Below are 14218 nucleotides of genomic sequence, written 5' to 3'. Positions count from 1 at the left end.
CTCATTTCTCTTTCACAGCTGCTTGGTGCAGCTGTGAGCCCCAAGAGCTCCTGCACCATGCAGGTGCAAGGCCCTCAGCTTCACACCTCTAACGGGACCTTGGAATCCTTGGTACTAGAGTTTTTGCATGTTTGATGGAGCAGAGAGACTGCAACGTTTAACTTTGTGGTACCTTATGTGATGGGCAAAGTCAGGATCATGAGTAGCAACTGACTAGGTTGATGGTTGGACTTGATGATCTTAAAGGTCTTCTCAAACCAAAAGGATTCTATGACCTAGGAATATTTAGCAAATCAGCATCTCTTCTACAGGTGGGTTTTCAATGTATTTGTGCTCCAGAGCTTTATTACAACAGCATCAGCTCACAAATAAAAACATAATAATGGAAATAATGCAAATGTGGTGGTGTAAAGCGAAATCCAACCATCAGACACTGAAGGTCTATAGAAGTGCAAGTTTTATTGTCTTGTGCAAGCACTAGAACATTGAGGCAGATGATAACAGACACATGAACCAGCCCTGGCTGGCAGTTATTGATACACAACACCAGAGGTTCTGGTCAGCTGCAGAGCTGAACAGAAAAATCCCAAGGAGGAGGAGAAAGGGATGATGCAAATATTCTTAAATTTAATAGAGAAAGAAATGTGAGGCATGTTTGTATCTTGGGCTTTCTTGATCCATGAGTCCCTTCTGAGGACACTACTTGTGTTTAGTCTGCGGTGGCCAGGCGATTGGCTGGGTCTGCTGATGAATGGATATACCTCCAGAACTGGACGAACCGCCTCCATTGCCACCTCCTCCAGAAGAGGATGATCCTCCGGCCTGGCGGACTGAACCACCTCCTCCTCCCCCTCCACCACCACCACCGATGCAGATGGGGCCTTGGCTCTGGTGGCTGTAACCACCACCACCACCTCCACCACCTCCTCCTCCTCCCCCCATGCCGCCACCTCCGATGCAGATGGGGCCTTGGCCTTGGTGGCCGGAACCACCTCCTCCTCCTCCACCTCCTCCTCCTCCACCTCCTCCTCCCATGCCGCCACCTCCGATGCAGATGGGGCCTTGGCCTTGGTGGCCAGAACCACCTCCTCCTCCTCCACCTCCTCCTCCCATGCCGCCACCTCCGATGCAGATGGGGCCTTGGCCTTGGTGGCTGGAACCACCTCCTCCTCCACCTCCTCCTCCCATGCTGCCACCTCCGATGCAGATGGGGCCTTGGCCTTGGTGGCCGGAACCACCTCCTCCACCACCTCCTCCTCCCATGCCGCCACCTCCGATGCAGATGGGGCCTTGGCCTTGGTGGCCGGAACCACCTCCTCCTCCACCTCCTCCTCCCATGCTGCCACCTCCGATGCAGATGGGGCCTTGGCCTTGGTGGCCGGAACCACCACCTCCTCCACCTCCTCCTCCCATGCTGCCACCTCCGATGCAGATGGGGCCTTGGCCTTGGTGGCCGGAACCACCTCCTCCTCCACCTCCTCCTCCCATGCCGCCACCTCCGATGCAGATGGGGCCTTGGCCTTGGTGGCCGGAACCACCACCTCCTCCACCTCCTCCTCCCATGCCGCCACCTCCGATGCAGATGGGACCTTGGCCTTGGTGGCCGGAACCACCTCCTCCTCCACCTCCTCCTCCCATGCCGCCACCTCCGATGCAGATGGGGCCTTGGCCCTGGTGCCCAGAACCACCTCCACCACCACCACCACTGCCTCCTCCACCAATACAGATGGGGCCTTGACTTTGATGACCTGAACCACCACCTCCTCCTCCCATGCCGCCACCTCCAATGCAGATGGGGCCTTGACTTTGATGACCTGAACCACCACCTCCTCCTCCCATGCCACCACCTCCAATGCATATGGGGCCTTGACCTTGGTGGCCGGAACCACCACCTCCTCCACCTCCTCCACCTCCTCCTCCCATGCTGCCACCTCCAATACAGATGGGGCCTTGACTTTGATGACCTGAACCACCACCTCCTCCCCCTCCCATGCTCTTACTTCCAATGCAGATGGCCACATGGCTCTGGTGGCCGGAACCACCTCCTCCTCCTCCTCCTCCTCCTCCTCCTCCACCTCCACCGATACAGATGGGCCCTTGGCCCTGGTGGCCTGAACCACCACCCCCATCTCCCCCTCCTCCACCACCCCCAATACAGATCGGACCTTGGCTTTGGTGCCCTGAACCACCTCCACTTCCTCCTCCCATGCTACCACCTCCAATCCAGATGGGGCCTTGACCCTGGTGGCCGGAACCACCACCTCCTCCACCTCCTCCACCTCCTCCACCTCCTCCTCCAATAATACAGATGGGTCCTTGTCCCTGGTGGCCTGACCCACCACCACCTCCTCCACCTCTGCCGCCGCCACAGCTGGATCCTTGGCTCTGGTGGCCTGAACCTCCTCCTCCTCCAAAGGAGGACGATGATATGTGGGTCTGGTAAATAGCACCACCACCGCCACCGCAGCCGCTGCTGCCTCCTCCTCCATGACAGGACGATCCTTGGGTCTGGTATCCTTGAGATCCTCCTTCACCGCTACTGTGGCAGGATCCTCCTCCTCCACCCCCGTGGCATGAACCTCCTCCGCCACCACTGCCATGGCATCCACCAGAATGCTCAGACATCCCTTGGCCGTCGCCCTTCTGCTGATGGGAACCCATCGTCCCAGGCGTCCGGGAGTCCTTCAGAAGAAAGAAAAAAACAGGCCTTAGCAAACGCAGGGGGAGCAAAGCTTGCGTTACTGCGCCTCCCCATCCCCTTCCAAAGGCAGGCCAATACATGAAAATGTCTTCTGCTCCCTTTTTGCTCCCCCATCCACTTCTGACAGCTAATGCAAAAGGGTATTGTCAACCTCGGGAATTTATAAATTAAAACCATTACCAGGAAGGACCTGGGAAGTTTTCAGCTCATTCCATATCCCTTGACCAGGTTTTCTACAGGATATAACTGGTCTTTTTTTCCTAGGACAGGTGCAACCATAATCATTCCTTAATCATTCCTTCTTGCAAGTTATCAGAGTGACATGCCACGGCAAGAGGTGCACAAGGCCGTGGTACACCAGAATTACCCTTATCCAAATGTGGTTTGGGAATTTTGAAAGGTCTATAATGCTCAGAGACAGGTATTAATATTCCATGTCACGCAAGAAACAAAGAACACGGGTCATCATTTGCATGACAATAACTTCATTGCACTTTGAAATTCTTCAATCTCGGTTTCAAAAGTGCACAGTGAGTGGTTTATTTCTTCCTAAAAATTAGAAGAAAGAGGAACAGCTGGCGGAAAAGATATCAGCAGTGCAAAAATAAAAAAAGCATCTGCACAAAGCTTCAGCAGATGCTCTAGGTCACCACTTGCAAGGGCTTGATGGGTGCCTGTACCCAAGGCTGAAACCTACAGGGATGCCGTGAAGTTTGAGCACTTCTTTGGCACTTGATCCCCACCACAGCCCACATCCTTGTCTGCTGGTGATAGTAATTTATATTCCTCTGACAAGTGACAGCTCTCCTAATGAACAGGATCTACAGGTCAGCGGGCTGAGGTGTCCAAATGTGCCAGCGGAGAAAACGGTTCCTCCAAGAAAAAAGGTGGTCAAAAGAGAACCCTTTCCAATTTAGATAAAAGGCTGGAAAATGAGAACAGCCTCCCACTTCGTATTCCAGTTCCTCTGTTTCCCGCTCTTCGCTAAGTACCTGCAAAAACTCTTTTTCCTGCCTTTTTGCTTTAGTTTTATATTCCAAGGATATTTAGGAGCTGCCTGTATACAGCGGTGTGACATGGTATTGGGCCCAGAGAAATCAAAGGGGCTCCAAAAGACCATGTTGTCTGTGTCCCAGCTCTCCCCCTTTTCTGTGTGATTAAGTAATCCCACAGACTGAGTCATTAAGAAAAAAATAATTACTCTAAATAAGGAGGAATTTTTGGACTATGAGACCCAAAAGCCATATTTACTCCCACCTTTTCCAGTTTAGCATTCCAAGGCTATTCAGCCAAGTTAGTTTTCATCAGTAGCATGAAATATCTTACCGTGTCCCACGGCACGAACCAGTGGAAAGAAGTCAAATGGAGTGAAGAAACGTGGTGTGTGAGAACTTTTATATAGTATCTAGTCCTCCTCTTGGAAAGAAACAATGATTGATTTATTTACCAGCCAAACCCAACGACAACTACCCACTTACTTGGCATAATCTTGGGTTTGTCGTTTCTGATTGATATCTCCCTTCCACCACCTCTTTTGTTTTCAGCTATATTAAAATCATTGGATGGCTCCACCTACAACAAGTGAAGAAATGGGGGAAAGCAGACACGCTCTGGGATTTTCGGAAAAAAACAAGTGATTTACTTTCACATCCCGCCTACAGTGACGTCCAACATTCCAGAAAGAAAACATGGAGCGGGGAGAAGAGGAACTTATGTCTTTATAGACATAGATAATTTATCTCTTATTCTAGAAAAGGTTTTTGAGCACCCGGACGTGGCTCTGGCATGTCATTATATTGTGTTGTAACTGGCAGGTTGGTAGGAGTGTATTATATGTTCCTAATGACACCCACATTATTGCCCAGGGCTGTAGGGACACACATTAGACTCGAGTCCAATGAATTTAAGCTCCCCAAAAGACAACACATGCCTATAGAGCCAGAGGCTGAAGTGTTGCAAATCTGGGAGGCTCCAGGTGATTTCCAGCCTTGGAGGATTTGACCTACAGAGAAAGGGAGGAAAGAAACCCAAACGGCCAAAGAAGCAGTGAAGTGGTCTTCATGTAGACTTGCAGTGGTGTAAGAGCACCTGGGTTAGGGCTGTGACCATTTCATGTTTAACCACGCTGGTCTGCAGAGACCTCAGTACAAGAGCAGAGGGGCCGGTTGTCCTCCCTGAGAGTTATGGCAGTGAGCTGGTGGTGCTGCGAGAGCACGGCCACCACATCCCGTCACATCAGGGGGGTCATCCACTGGAAGAGCCGCCTTTGCCCTCAGTGTGGTGGACTGTCATAACTTCATTGGTACTTCCCAGTGTCTTTGCTCAGACTGTGGTGACACAGCCAGGGGACATGGCCAGCTTACACCATTTTAGCTTCAAAGAAAGTCCAAAAGCTGTTTCATTGCTACGTTCACTGGTAGTTCTATACACAAGAGCAGTGAGACGTGCTCGGATGCTCTGGGCATTGACTGCGTTGTCCTAGGCAGAGTGAGCATGACAGAAAAGGAGCAGTTTCAAAAAAAAATCAGGACTATACTGGGAGTTTCACATCCAGTGGCAGATAAATATACAACAGGCTCTATTTAAGCCTCTCAGGAGCATATAAGAATAGGGAAAGCCCTTCTTGCTGAGAGAGTATCATTTATTGCAGGCTGCATACGCTATTCTGTTACATTTACTCATGGGTTAAGAGATAAAAAGGGTCATCTTTGCCATTCTCCTCTAGTGGCACCTCATCCCTTAACTGTAATGGCCACAGGGGAATTCCCTCTGGATACACAGTTTGCTCACACTTTTCATGTCTGTCTTCTGCCAAACTGGAATTATTACAACCAGGAGCAGGAAGTTCCTCCAATAAAACCCTCCAGCTCCAGGCAAGCTCTTAAGTGGCAGTGCTGGAAGGATCTTTCACTCGGATACACCTGATTGAGGCAACCGTATCTTGTTTTACTATTTCAGAGCCACGCTTTGTGACAGAGAGCCTTAGGCTGTGCCACCCATAGTCTCTGCTAAGTGCCTCCTTCCTTGCTTTGCCCGCGTGCGTTTCCTGCCCTGGAGCACGAGACCTGCTCAGCCTTATCTCATCTTCACACTCCTGCGTCTCAGACTCGTGCTCCGTCGTCAGAGGTGCCCGTGAGCGTCGCCGAACCCCCCGCCGCACAGCCACCTTTGGAAGAAGGTTGAAAGAAAAACCTTTGGAAGTTTATCAGCCAGCCTGAGCTTTCAAACAGTTGTAAAAACATGCAGTTTGCAAAGCCATATTCTGGGCAAAACCCAAGAACTCTTAACTCTTCACATCACTAGTGTGTTTGCTCTTCCTTTTACCCCAACAAGGAGACAGGCGGTAACTGTATGATGTGTAGAATAACAGGCTGCAACTTGGCCAGGAACCCAGGAGAGTGAGGCAAAATACCTCCCTATAACTATTGATTTTTAGCAAATGCTTGCCCAAAACACCGTTCACTGCTGCCAGTCAAGAGGAGCCCAGCAGATGCAGTACCTGGTGTCCCTTGCGTCACTCCCAAGTGATCCTGCACAAGGTACTCATACACATCCGACTGCTTGAGAGTATGTGGGTGAGTATCCAAGTGGGTAGAGCCAAATAAATTAAATAAAATAAAAATCATCTCCCCTTCCCGCCTGGCCTTTCACTAAGGTTTGGTGCAGCATTTCCTACAATATGACTGCTGTGTTTACACCTAGAAACACCCTGCTGAGACCTTACAAGTCCTGATGTGATGGAGACACCATCACAGGTAACGTCAAAGCCCCTCTGTGGAGTGCCTGGACCGGGGAGGTAAGTAGGACAGGGAAGATACAAATGTCAAGGGATTCACTGTTTGTCTGAAACCCAAATTAAAGGTTGTGGCTGTAGCATATATTTAGCATATCTAGAACAGCTTGTTTATCTCTGCTATTAAGATCAAGGGCAGTCAGGATGCAGTAGGAAGAGGTTTATCATGTTCTGGCACAGAAAAGAGGAGTCCGGGGATTTTAGGTACATGTGCTGGGGAGTGAGGAATAACAAAGCTTGATTTGGCTGCTCTAAATGAGGCTCGTTAGCTTGGCTGGATGGGTCAGAGCGCCACAGAGGTGCTGGCATATGCTGCCACTTTGTTAAAGGACTCATTGCAAGCAGCAAAGCAGTAGTATTTGCAAACTGTGACGAGACACCAAGAAAATCAGAATTTGAGACCATATTCCTGCATTTCAACAGCAAATTAAATGCTCACATTAACTGAAATTAGCTTTACAGCTAGTCTCAGTCCCAGCTGAGCTAACTGAGGTCTTTCATCTGTTCAACTGTTAATTATAAAAGTGTTTTGCTTCCAACAAACTGCTCCTTCCCACTACTGAAGGTCCCTTTTCCCAGGCATGTAAATGGGATTTTTGGTACCAGAGACTGGAAATCAGAGAAAGCAGAGTTGTGTCCCCATTTTATGCACAGGGGAGAGTGATTTGGGAAAGTCTCAAATGTGGGACTTAAACGAGAGCTTTAAAATCCCACCCTAATACCTCATCCCCAGATGAAGCGCTGCTTAACGAAGGAAAATCCCATTGCAGAGGCAGAGCTCCCCAGCATTTGGGGGTCAGAGCTCCCTTTTCTTTAAGCAATTTAATGCAGAGATCCCCAAAGAACACTGTGTGCACTGAATATTTTTGTTCACTATGAAGCACGGTTTGTAGCTACCAAAGCTGTATCAGTAGGGTGGAGTATAATTGCCACAGAGGCATACGTGTTCTCATGATGAGTTCGCTCGATACCTCCTGATTATATCCTCTGCGTGGGTTAGGAAAGAGGTGTGATCCTCACAGCCGTCCGCATTGTAGGAGAGGGCCACGCTTCTGCTGGTGACAGGGAGCAGGTGGGCTGGATGTCGGTGGGACCAAGGCACACTGGAGATCTAGCCCATTTCTGAAGCCCTCAGATTATTTTCTGTTTAATTCTCTATTCCAGCTGTGCCTTTTGCGCATCGCAGGCTGGTGGGAAAGGATGGGGAGGAAAAGGCAATGTGGCTGGTGGGATGAATGATCATCTCTTCCTTGATCTATGCCATCTCTCCCTAAGGCTTCAGTTTCTCCCTCAGCAGGTTAATATGGCAAAACATTTAATAAAATGGCCTAATGCACAAAATACCTGTGATGTCCAGCATCCCCATATGACACACATCGAGGCACTGTGGGACACTTGTGCCAGCGAGGTGGACACAGAGATGGGCACACTCTGGGCAACCCTCAGGGCTACGGAGCGTGACGTTCCCTTGTACCCCCATCTGCTCTGAGCCTTTAGGGACGGGGCTCAGTGGTCCTTGAGAAGGGCAGTGGTTCATGAAGAATATTCAGAACAGCTTTATCTCTTCATCAGCTCCCTGCCACCACAGCAAGACCTACCCACTCTCCCCCAACAGGCAGCCTGCCCTTGATGCCAGACGATGTGGTGATGCAAGGCGTGCTGCTGGGTATGACAGACTCCCAGACAGCAGGTACAACGTCTCTTGTCGATAGCCAACAGTCCCTGGTGGTGGCCAGCATTGCTGCCATGCTTTGTTTGGGGTGGTGGCCCCTGCCCTGGCACAGTCAGCACCCCCATCCTGAGGACACGGCCCCAGAAATCCCTTCTCTTCTCCCCACAGTCTTGCTTCCTTCTCACACGTGTTTCCTCCCTCCCCATCTCTTCAGACAAGGCACAGCCTGCCTCCCTACCCACTTAATCCTTGGCGTCAGATGGGTGCAGGAACTGGAAGGGAAGGATTATTTTTAATCCCGAAGTGTTTCTGCCTCCACCCCTTGGGTTCTGCTTCTATTTTGGGGATCAAAGCTTTCAATCCTCTCCTCAGTGCCAGCTCTTCCCCAGGTCTGTCCACTGAGATATCGCCCTTCTGCCCTTATTATGATACTTAACCACCTATAATTTTGGCTAGGGCTTTCTGTGAGTATTTCTCCTCATTTCAACACGTGGCATGATTTCTATCTCTCTGCCAAGGAACGTGGACACAGTGATGATGAACTTTGTGTACCTAATAAGAACAACTTTCCCCAATAATTAATATACAACGGCTTTGGCAGTCGAACACTCAGGTCTCCAGCTCTGCCTTCCTTTCCTGGTTTCACTTTTATCTGGTCCCCGCAGTTTGCAATATGCATTAAAGCCATGGGCACACCCTGTTTTCGATTTTCTTCTTTCTCCCATCTTAGTTCCTCATTCTTCTGAAGCTCATTGGGAAATTACCAGTGCTACAATGGGAATTTGGGAGATATGGAATAGGATGACTCGGGCCTGCCCTACCAGTAGCAGCAACACCCGCCCAGCACCGCAGCTTTGCGATGGCATGAAGCAAAGCTCACGCTAACACAACTTTGTCTGGCTTTAAATCACAGAGGCTACATCAAAGAAACGTCCTGGAGATCAAAGTGTTTCCAACTGCTCTGCTTAAGACCTGACAAAATTTGGTGGTGGGCGTGCTTGGATGCTACACTGCACCTGGAGTCTGCTGGGTACCAAAGAGCTGATCACCTCAAATGGGTTTTAGCTCTCTAGGTTATGTATGGAAGTGGTGTACTTTGCCTCATACCTGTATCAAACTTAGATCACAGGACAAATCCTCTACCAAACAAAAGAGGGAAAATATTTTTTGGTTATTTCACTTTTTTCAACCACTGTTTGCTGAATGTGATAAGGAACGGCAGCACGGGCAAACAGAAACGATAACTTTTAAATAACTGAAACGTCTAACATTTCTGAAAAAGTGGAACATTATTTTAAAAAAAAAATATACATGAGTCTCCACTGTTTTCTCTGGCAGACCTCAACCTAGAGACAAGTCTTACCAAGTAAGACAGCAACAAGCAGATAAAGCAAAAAGGAGGATAAGTCAAAATTGAGCAAGAGCCCTGCTACATTAAATATGCAGATCTCTTATCACACCCACAGTCTCATCACTGAGACATTTTGCAATGACAGCAAAGGTTGGAGCACGAAGTGGAACGTGATGAAAGGCACCGCGGTGCTTTGGGCACGGTGCCCTCCGACACCACGGCTGCCCTTCCCCTCCACGGCTCTGGTGCTGGCAGCCATGGGGTGAGATGGACCCAGGCACGAGCTTCACGGAGGAGAGCGATGAGGGAGGCAACGGCACATCCTGCATGAGAGCCTGTGTCACAGGAAGCACCTGGTTTCTGAAAGCTCTTTCTTGGTTTGCTTGCGCATGCACAGCATGTAGCAAAGCCTGGGCGTAAAGCAACCTAAATCCCACAGTAAAAAGCCACTACCTTCCTTCAAACGTCAATCAATTATTTGTATAATTCCACTTCTAGTCAAATGAGCCCATTATTTCTGGTATTGGACTTCCCACATGTTAGATGGTGACCAAAGAGAGAGCCCCAAGTCCATTGCCACCTGATTAGGTGGGAGAAGACCATTTCCTTCTGTTTACAGATGGAGAATGAGATACAGAAGGGACCACCAGCCCACACCCACCCCAGAGTCCTGCGGGGGTGGCTGAACCCAGAGACATCACCTCCTGAGCCAGACTTCCTGCCCTGATAAGGGAAAATGTGGTTTGCCAGGCAATTATGGGACATCCAGGCTGGAGATGACTAATTCGTTCAGCTCAGAGCTGTGGCTCAGAGACATGCGTGGTTTTGGAAACGGCACACGTGACAGGACGTTCACGAGAAGCATCTGGCATCTGCCCACTGTCCAACCTGCTGACATTGGGCAAGCAATATTTTAAAGTCTTTTGGCTTTTATGAAGCTATTCCTGGGTTGTGGCAGTGTGCAAAGGGCCAGGCCTTTCATTTGTTCACAGCTTATTTACACAGCAGGATCTCCTCATAGGATGTAATTCTGCTGGCTCCCAGTAAGCCCAAACAGGCAGATCATGCCCTCTTTAACTCAACATTTCAAGATTTTCTGCAAGGGAACAGCATCCACTACAAAGCGGGGCAAGAAACCCATGTGTTTTGATCTTGTTTCACTATCTGCAGCACTAAATATTAGAGCAAGTCTTTATTTTATCCTAGCTCACACCAAGCCTTTTCTCTTCACACACAGGAGTTTTGCAGAGCTCACACACAGCACCCCGTGGGACTGGGTTACAGAGGAGACTGGGGTGGTGGTGAGGTGATTGCCACTGCCTCAGTACCTTCTTCCCCAGGAGAACCTCTTCAGCAGTGGGCATTTTTCTCATTTTCCTCCTCTCCAATAGGGAACAGAAGCATTTCTGAGATGCCAGGAGAGCTTGCTTGAAGAACATATTATTTGTCTCCTAGGCATCAGCAGCACTCAGAATGTGTCATGGCCAACCTGATTTTAGTGTCCAGTATGGATCCATGGTGATCCTGTGCGCAGGACAAACTCCTTCGGAAGATGGAGCTGCTCATCACCTGGCAAGTTTAACTGCATAGCTTCCTATTTTTATGATCCACCCAGCTGTTTAGTGGGTCATCTGCCCAGTTCTTACCTATGACACTGATGCAGCTTCCTTCCCATGTTATTCAGCTGGTTTATACCAGCCCATTAAAATTACAGTCATCAAGTGGAAAGTCTTAATTGCTCCATTCATTATCATCAGTGGTCATATCTGACAGTTAATTTATTTGCCTGGGAACTCCCCACAGGCTTCACAAGAGAGCTTTTAGACTAAATCAAGATGAGCTGGTCTGACAGTAGGGTGAGGATGGTGGGAGTAAGGAACGCCACCAACATAGGGGACCCCTTCCAATGACCCCAGCTCACGGCACCATTTGGGCTTTTACTGACCATGCAGCTACCCTGAATTAGGACACTGGGTCCACCAGAACCAACACCGATTTTAAGCTGACAACTTTGGAGCAGGGGGAAGCCTCATGGCTCCAGGGTATCATGATTTTTAAGCATTATGGAGAACTTCTCCTTCAACAGTTGATTCTTAGTTACTTACGTGAGGATGTCAGTAGAGGACAGCAAAACCTTGAGCTGTTTTATAGGACAGAGTAGGACACATCAGAAACATGTTCTGCCTGGGGGCACCAGAATAAGGTCTCCCTATGACTCACATTTCAGGGGGACAGTCCCCCCAGATTTTCCTCCTAGAATTACACACACAACACAGCTGTATGGCAATGCAGGTCAGCCCTCCTCACTCTCCTCAACCTCATCCTATCAGCACCACACAGAGAAAGCTAAAGGGGTTGGGGTGGAGAAGGTCTCTTCAGACTGCAGTAAACCTTATTTCTTCCTGCAGTGAAAAGATTTGATACACACAACCAAGTGCAGCAATGAAAGAGGATTTTCTCCTTTCAAAGCCTCCAGCTGCAGTGACACCCCCATAGGATAGGAGCAGGGCAATAAGACAGGCACATGCATAAACTGGTGGTGTGGAGAGCCATGTATAAATGCCCAGAAACTCAAGCCAAATAGTGAGTCTCTCAGGAGTGGAAGTAGTTGGCACATTTGGCTCAGGGATCTTTCAAGGTCTGTGACCTCCACAGCTGAGGGAGTTGCAGCATTTGGCCTTCACAGCTGAAACCCTTTGTTTCTCACAATAATCTGATATTAACATTTAACAGGTTTACCACTTCTTTCCTTTTAAAGCTGGCCCATTTCTCCACCACTTCACTTAGTCATGGGCAAACCAGTACCACCACATAGGAGTCCCATCATACACCTGCTTTTCTACATCTCCACTGCTGGCCAGTGTTGCATCACTTTATCACTGACTTTACAGCCTGAAGTTTGTCATCAGTGCAGCAACTTGCAATTTCAACAGCAACGCACGCCATTCCTGCGCTGCTTTGCCTTCTCACACCCACGTTCATTCTTTAACTGCCAAAATCACCTTATGCAACACCTCAGACGGTCCCATCAAAGTGAAGAACAAAACCTGACAAAGCTGCAGGTGAAACATATCCTCTTTTACAGATACAGGGCAGGGGCTGAGCCCTGCAGAGGTCCCTGGAGGACACCAGACCTTCCACCAGTGTTGTGCAAATAGCTCATCCACCTGTGTCCCTCCTCACTGGTTTGCACCCCCAGCAGTATCTGGGCTGGGGATCAGCTGAGCTCTGGTCATGCACCAGCTAATTACAAGCAGCACCTGCAGCTCTGCCAGGGCTGGTGAGTCAGGAGGGAACACATTCCTCTGGCTCAGCACCTCCACTGCCACAGGATGGTGCTCTATGACCAGTTAGCTCATGCTCTTTGCTTTGAAAAAGACTTTATATCACTTTTCTCAAAAAGCAGGATCTCTCCAATCCCGTGGAATTAAGCAGCTCCCACACCCACTAGAGTGATTAGGAATTTAAAAGATTTACATGAACACATGAAGAGACTTTCCCTAAAAGCTGTTCTCAGCCAGCTTTTGCCATTTCTCCCAAACCTAGCAAAACCAACAGATGTCTTTCAAGGCACAGGAGCCCTGCTCAAAAACACCAGCCTTTTTTAGCGTATGCATCACAACAGGAAAAAACCCCAAAGCCTGCCATTAACTCAGCTTCAGGGATGCTCTGATTTTTCTAAAAGTTTTGTGTAGAAAAGAGCCCTGTATTAAGATGTGGGTTTGGATTTGCAGACAGCTTCTAAAGTAGCAGGAGTTGTAAACAAGTTTCTGAGCTAGAAAGAAGCAAGCCACAGAACTCCCCCCAAACTCAGTGCACCAAAAACTTGACAGAGCCTATGTTAGTACTACCTAATGTACTCAATAAACTACTAAAGCCAGATCACAACTCTCACCTCAACAACCAAAAAGAGCTACATAGAGTCTCTGCCCGTGAAAGAATCACAGAATCAATCAGGTTGGAAGAGAGACCCCTAGGATCATCAAGTCCAACCATTGCCCTGACACCACCATGTCAACTAGACCAGGGCACTAAGGGCCATGGCCAGTCTTGTCTTAAACCCCTCCAGAGATGGTGACTCCACCACCTCCCTGGGCAGCCCCTTCCAATGGCTAATAACCCTTTCTGAGAAGAAATGCTTCCTAATGTCTAACCTATAAGAAGAAAAAGCACCTCAAGAAGTAAATTCCACAGCAGCAAAGACTGTTGCTCTAGCACCACACACAGACCAACCCGTGCCCCCCCACTTTGTGTTTGCTCGGCACCGGATCACCCTCAGCTGCCCCGGGCTCCTCAGCCAATGGCCCCTCTTAAGCCTTTGTTCTTTTCAGATACAGGAGTTTTTTTTGAGGGAGTTGTTGCTCTAGGGGCTAGTCACCAGGAGACTGCTTTACTTGAGCTGGTGTTATGCAGCTGGCAGAGATATCTTGAAGCTTAGGAACAGGAAAACTTGCTCTGAATGCAGTAGAAAGCCCTTCTCTGCTTCTCTCTGTAACAGATTGACAGAGTTGCACTGGCTGGAGGGCGGAGAAAGCTTTGTTTTGACTGCTTTTCCAGACAGGACTTCACGTTTTTATCAGTTTGTTTACTGCAAGCTGCTTTTCTTCTGAAACCCACCCAAGGCTGCAAGGGAGAGAGTCCTCCAAGGAAAACCCTCAGCAGTGAAGAGGAGCCTGCAGCCCTGCTCAGACCACCACAGGT

General features: G+C 49.1%; 1 protein-coding gene across 1 annotated transcript; it reads right to left on the bottom strand.

Annotated features, from left to right (window-relative positions):
- Positions 1–699: 699 nt before the first annotated feature.
- LOC137671091 (loricrin-like) lies at positions 700–2661 on the bottom strand. Its single transcript, XM_068414363.1, has one exon. It carries the CDS (start codon positions 2659–2661, stop codon positions 700–702), a length of 1962 nt encoding a protein of 653 aa, XP_068270464.1.
- Positions 2662–14218: the final 11557 nt, after the last annotated feature.

Source organism: Nyctibius grandis, chromosome 17 (genome assembly GCF_013368605.1).
Source record: "Nyctibius grandis isolate bNycGra1 chromosome 17, bNycGra1.pri, whole genome shotgun sequence".
Lineage (NCBI taxonomy): Eukaryota > Metazoa > Chordata > Aves > Nyctibiiformes > Nyctibiidae > Nyctibius > Nyctibius grandis.
The sequence above is the reverse complement of the archived record's forward strand: the minus strand, read 5'-3'. Positions and strand labels throughout refer to the sequence as shown.

Coding starts and splice junctions, on each gene's coding strand:
- LOC137671091 (XM_068414363.1), bottom strand. CDS start 2,661: ATGGGTTCCCATCAGCAGAAGGGCGACGGCCAAGGGATGTCTGAGCAT.